General features: G+C 38.9%; 1 protein-coding gene and 1 non-coding gene across 2 annotated transcripts in view; both read left to right on the top strand.

Annotated features, from left to right (window-relative positions):
* The first annotated feature begins 1622 nt into the window (after positions 1-1622).
* trnal-cag (transfer RNA leucine (anticodon CAG)) lies at positions 1623-1705 on the top strand. Its single transcript has one exon. It is a non-coding gene; the product is annotated as a tRNA-Leu (tRNA).
* A 2851-nt stretch (positions 1706-4556) lies between these two features.
* shtn2 (shootin 2) overlaps positions 4557-6189 on the top strand; it is an 11785-nt gene continuing 10152 nt past the window's right edge. The window contains exons 1-3 of the mRNA XM_071918065.2: positions 4557-4686; positions 5502-5551; positions 6034-6094. Of these exons, the coding sequence (XP_071774166.2) occupies positions 4650-4686; positions 5502-5551; positions 6034-6094 (148 nt within the window). The 5' untranslated portion in view covers positions 4557-4649. The remainder of the gene's footprint in view (positions 4687-5501; positions 5552-6033; positions 6095-6189) is intronic.

The following is a 6189-nucleotide window of genomic DNA, read 5'->3' as shown; positions in this document are numbered from 1 at the left end:
GTACATGTGTATAATGAGCATGTTCTCCTTTTCAAACTTTCTCTCGTTCACACACATTTACACTCTCTCTCTCTCTCTCTCTCTCTCTCTCTCTCTCTCTCTCTCGGCCCTCACCTCTCCATCATGTGCTCGGCTACATGAGGAAAACACATCAGATCGCTGGCGTTAAAACCCGACGATCTGTCAGGAGCGAGTCCAGCGCTGCTCTGGGTATTAAACAAGCAGACAGCTGCAGCTGCACATGCTGCTGCGGCGATGATGATGCGTTCACATCCTGAAGCAGCGCTCTAAGCTTCGTTAAACCTCTGCTTTTAAACAGAGATGTGTATCAACAACAGGCGGGCATTAGAGTTAAGTCTCACCGAGCGGATGCATGATGAGGGAGGGGGTTGCCAGGTTTGAGATTTTCAGGATGAGAGGCGTGTGTTTTGGTGTGTGAGCCAATCATGGAGGAGATGTGAGAGGAGGCAAGAGGCGCCAGAGAGTGAAAACACAAAACCAGTTCAGCTTGTCTTTCTGTTTCAGAGTTTGGGAGGAAAAGGCTTCATGGTCTCTGCAGCAAGACGTGAAACTAAAGGAACTGGTGGCTCTTAGTGAGTTTAAACACAATAGATCAAGGGAAGATGAATCTAGTCAAAGCTTTTAGTAAGATGTTGCCCCTGCCTTTTAATTGTAATCTCTAATTTATTATATTTTATACTTTGTTATATTTATTATATTGTATCTTAATTTTTGTTATATGCTGTCCTGTCTATAACTTTCTGTGCTTCTGTCATCTTGGCCATGTTTCCCCTTTAATCTCAATGGGACTTATACCTGGTTAAATAAAGGTTAAATAAAAAAACAAAACAAAATAGTGCTATAATATGGCCTTAGTCATATTGAACGTGGATCCAAAGTCAACAGGTCTATTTGTTGTTAGCTGTTGATTGTAGGCTATCTGTAGCTATCTGTAGCTTTGAATTGTCTAATGTTGGCAATTGGATGACATTTAACTCAAAAATAAATACTAATATAAATGTTGATATAACTGCCATATTTAAAATCATTATAGTAATCCCATAGGTTCTATAATTTTGCTGTGATATCTGTATAGCATCCATCTAAAAGGCAAATTCACACATAGGCTACTGTACACACACACACACACACACACATACACACACACAGTAGCCTACAGGAGTAAAATAGTCTATTTTTCATATATAAGCACTGTTTTGAAGCAGAGAAAGCCAGCACAAGCTTTTTAACTGCATTGAAATGTAACGTTACAAACTGTATTTTTAAGGCACATGGCAATAAACTTCAACTTGATTCTTTTTCGTAAAGATGGGCGTGTCAGGCTGTAGTCAAAAGTGTAAATTAAATTTTCATTAATGCATCCTAAAAATTAATAGGCCTATTAATTAGCCCAATCCTTCGTAGAACAGTTTGATTTGAATGAGTTTTCCAGCTTAATCGGCCTGACAACAGGTAGGAATTAAGGAACACAACTAAAGTCGGCCGGGTAGATTTTGGGTCAAAATGTTTTTTAATGGCCGTGTGAAGCATAAAAGAACTAATAATCACACACATTATATGTATTACAGCTGTTTCGGATAGACAGTGAACGGTTTGTATCAGTCAGGATGGCCGAGCGGTCTAAGGCGCTGCGTTCAGGTCGCAGTCTCCTCTGGAGGCGTGGGTTCGAATCCCACTTCTGACAACTAGTTTTTGACCGAGTGCTATTAATATGGATATAACGCGCTATTAAAACTCCATAACCAAGCACACACATCGCCCGAATAAGTGACTCGGCACGAGCTGCGAAACACACCCATGTCAGTCAGCACGAGCTGCGAAACACACCCATGTCCGCTTACAGCCAGTCGCAATTAAAATGAGGAAGTCGTCATTTGTTTTCCTTTCTTTTTAGTAGAAATACTTAGTTTGAAAAAAATACAAAATTTAAAAAATAAATAAATACAGTGTGCCTACAATCAGTAGCCTAATAGCCTTAACGTGAATGTATAGGCTGCAGCATAAATCAATCAAAGTATCAATTCAGTTCAATCATGCTGCAAACATGCTGCGGCATAATAAACAGATACAGCCTAGAGCCTCTATGGGAGATTTTTTTAATTTTTATTTATGTGGACTGTAGCTTATTCCAGTTTAACACTATGGATCCTGAACACAATACAACCCAGATCCTCATCACATAGAATCCTCATCACATTTAATTTCTTATAGCCAAAGAAAACAGTGGAAGATTGTCTATAAATGTTAATGAAAAAATGAATTTTCCTCCAACTTTTGAAACACGTTCAGCTGAGAATCATATAGTGTAAAACTGCTGACTGAAAACTGGTTCTAGATGGCTTTTCCAGGCCTGCCCTCCTTCATTTTACAGAGGAAATGAACTTACAGTATCTATAAGATGCTATTGATGATAAGAAAGCAGCCTATCCTTGATTAAAATAAAGAGTTAGCAATAAGATCGTTGGGGAAATTATTACCAAAATGCTGTGTTTATTCATAGCTAATTTATTAGGATTTTGATTTACTGTGTGTAAAACTGTGTTTTTTGTGTTATGATTTTGTTTTTTTTTCTTCACATGCATACATGTGAAGATGATGTGTGTTACATTTCTCAAACAAATAAACAAATTAAGTATCCAGGCCCTAAATGAAACACTATAAATATTTCCAGGGCCAAAGCCTGACTTAAACCAAATTCAAAGCCAACCTTGTTTAGGGTCTATGATAATTTAAAAATAAAATCTCTTTGCTTGTCTCTATTTAACCACACTTTAAAGACCCACTTTTAATGAGGTCAGAGTTTCTGACAATGTCGCCCACTGCAAGAAACAGCAGACAACAGCTAATGTTAAGTGACAATTTCACCTTTACTAACATGGTGAAGAATCATTAGTAAAGGTCAGGGTGACAGGCTGGAGGAGGAGGCGGCGCTCAGGTGCCTGCAAGAGAGCAAGAGCCAGTAATTACAAGGATGAACCACAAAAGTTTTTTTTTTTTTTTTCACCATTTTTGTTGTAGTTAGGCCATTCATGTGTATTTTGAGGTTTGATTTAAAAACAGACATTGAAATTAGGTCTTTTCAGTAGTTAATTATTTTGCTCATGAACAGTCATTCGAAATATGAGGCCCGCAGCCAATGTCTTTTGGAATTTAATTATTCATTTTAGTTCAATTTAGTCATTCAAGGCCACCATTAAGCGTTTGCATTTTTCATTAAAAATATGTGAATATTAGAAAAATAACTGCTGAATTTCACATGCAGAGCCAAGCTAAAGTAGGGATGCTTGTTCCATCTCCTGTAATGTCTGTGAACAGTGAAACATCCAGTTTAAAGTGACTCCACAGGCCAAACCTTGAAGCATTAGTACATTCTGTCCCATTAGAAATGCAAAAAATCAATGGATAAATTAAAAAAAACAGAATTCTGGACATAATCATTGAATGAACGTGAAATGGGAGATCTATTTATTGACTGGCAGCCATATTTGTTATTCCAACCAAAAAGAAGGGCTTGTTGTCAGTGCTTCTACATTTTTTAATTGGATGAAACTGTGGCTTTTTGCAAATACCTTGTATGGTTTGTTTTAGCCTGCCATGAAGTTTACACAAACCCAGGAAAGTATTTAAATTCAGTCAGGCATACTCCTCTGTGACTGACTTCTTACCTGACACTTTCCTATCTGTCCCGATGCAGCAAACCCCTCCCCTCCGGCACCGCGAGTACGTTAAAACAAACGCTCAGAATAAAAACCCTGACCAGGCTCTCCGTCCCTCTGCTGCTAGAAACAAACGTTATCGACTCTTCAGAAGACAAGCGGATAAATAAAACAGGAGTGAGGGATGAGAAATTTGAAGTTTTTGAATTATTGAGGGTTTCTTCTTCTTCTGGAGGAACATGTGTCATCATCATCATCATCATCATCATCATCATCATCATCATCATCATTGTCATCACCACCACCATTTTCGTCATCTCCTGAATTATGCCTCAACCTCTTGTTCCCATGGCAGGTCTGATGTTCCAGGGGTCACGAACTCTTGAGTGGAGATGCTAATAAACACATAAAAGCAGCTTTACCTTTGCCCCGGCTGGTTTGAATGACATTGATCTTGCAGTAAAGAGACAGTGTCGTCCCTCAGAGACCAAATACATGGAGGGAGAGTACATTTTCCCCTTTTCACTGGATGGAAAGGGACTGAGAGCAGAAGAGGAGCTTTCACTAACACCGCCCCTCCCTCTATCTTAATTGTAAAGTCCCGGGCAAAATCTAGCTTCACAAGTCTATTACAAGTGAATTTGTTTGGCAGCTAGAACAATATTCTCAAAGTTCAAATGTAATTACTTGAAAAGAGAAATGTGGTTGGCTTGTTCTAGTTTTGTTTTAGCACTTAAAACACATGAAACTATCACATCAGGCTCTAACTGATGAATAAAACCGCATGAGGCTTTCTTGTTCTCTTGCCGCCTTAAGGAAAAAGTTCCTCTTTTTTTTTTAAAATCATGGTCAAAGGGGAGGGTTCAAAGACATTCCCAGTTGCTTCGTACACAATAGTGCTGCTCAGAGAGGAAACTCTCGAGTTTTCATGTAGTTTAGGGAGATAAAACCTGGTGGTTCTTGGACAACAGGATGTGGGTCCAAGGTGAGGACAGCACAGCAGCCGCAGGTAAGACTTGACGATGTGGATTGAAACTGCTGTTGAGGAGCTGAGATGCTTATTTCAGTCACATGATGAGATCTAATGCAGTTTCAGACAGTTTCCTGAGTAGTCCAGCTACAATTCAAGTTACTTTTAAAGAGTTATCTTCACTTGGGAGCAGGGCGAGATCACCCAGGGGTTTCAGTTCAAAAACTGTAAATCCATTTAGAAACCTTAAGGTCATCAGTCAATATCTGGAAGATTTGGTGTGTGAAAAAGTTGCCATTTTATAAACCAAGGACATATTTGAGCTATTATTTTTTTTTTTAAGTACTGTGATATGTTTTCATTTTGTGACATTAGTCATTTTATAAGAGAATGCGTCACTTGGAAACAAATATTGGATGTCTCATTTTGGAATTAAAGCCCTTCAATTACCTTCATTTTGACTACTTCACCACACACATTTGACATTCAAATCTCTTTAAAAATCCAAAATGACCTTAATATGAATTCTTAGCTTGAGTGAAATAGCTCCAGCATTACAGTTAGTGACAGCAAAGCTCTCTTTGTTGTAGTGGACTGTGCAGGCGGTAACTAGCTGCTGGAAACTGCTGTGTGTCAAACAGTCAAACAGAAGCCACTGAAAGTGAAATGTACGTAGGATCCTTCCCTGATTTCACTTCCTGTATTTACGTGGCCGACCTCCTTCAGAGGAGCCGGGACTTCCTCTTGAAGTCACGCTGACAGGATGTGAGGGGAGTCGGACATCTCAGCTCCACTGAGCAGGTTCTCTGTTTGCATTTTAAAATGACGATAAAATGACTCTCTTTTCCCCACAGAGTCTGATGGACAGGGCAGCTTGTCTTCTGAAGATGAAGGAGACATTCAGGTATCACTGCTAGTAACATGTAATTAATAAACATTACTGTCTAATGTGCATTGTAGATTATCAGCAGGGGTGGAAACAGGACCTTCCTTTAAAACTTACAAAATAGAAAGTCCAGAAAACAAAATAAAGCCAGATTACTCTTCTTCTTCTCTTTTCTGCTGACTGGCCATTCGCTGCAAATGGTTCCACAATCAGCAAATTTACCATTGACCAGTTTCTGATGCAATACTTATGGATTGCCTACAAAAATTGTACTTTGTTGTGGATAAGATTTAAAATGAAGTAACAAAGTAAAATACTTAAAAGTAAAAATACTGAACTTCAAAAATGCTAAAGTACAAGTACAAGTACACACAGAGCTACTCAATTACAGCAACATCAGAGAATAAAACGTGAATCAAAGTGATGTCTAATAAAATACGTATTTGTTGTGTGAATTCACTGCTTTGCTCATGTTTCATGTGTCAACTGGTTATTGTTAGTGTGAGATCCTGGAGAAGCAGAGGGATGAAGCCAATCAGAGACTGTCTGAGCTGGAGCAAGGTGACAATTCACTTCATTTATTCATCTTCTTTATCCGCTTCTTCCGATTCAGGGTCACAGGGGGGAGGGGCTGGAGGGGGCTGGAACCTATCCCA

This window comes from Centroberyx gerrardi, chromosome 23 (genome assembly GCF_048128805.1).
Source record: "Centroberyx gerrardi isolate f3 chromosome 23, fCenGer3.hap1.cur.20231027, whole genome shotgun sequence".
NCBI lineage: Eukaryota > Metazoa > Chordata > Actinopteri > Beryciformes > Berycidae > Centroberyx > Centroberyx gerrardi.
The sequence above is the reverse complement of the archived record's forward strand: the minus strand, read 5'-3'. Positions and strand labels throughout refer to the sequence as shown.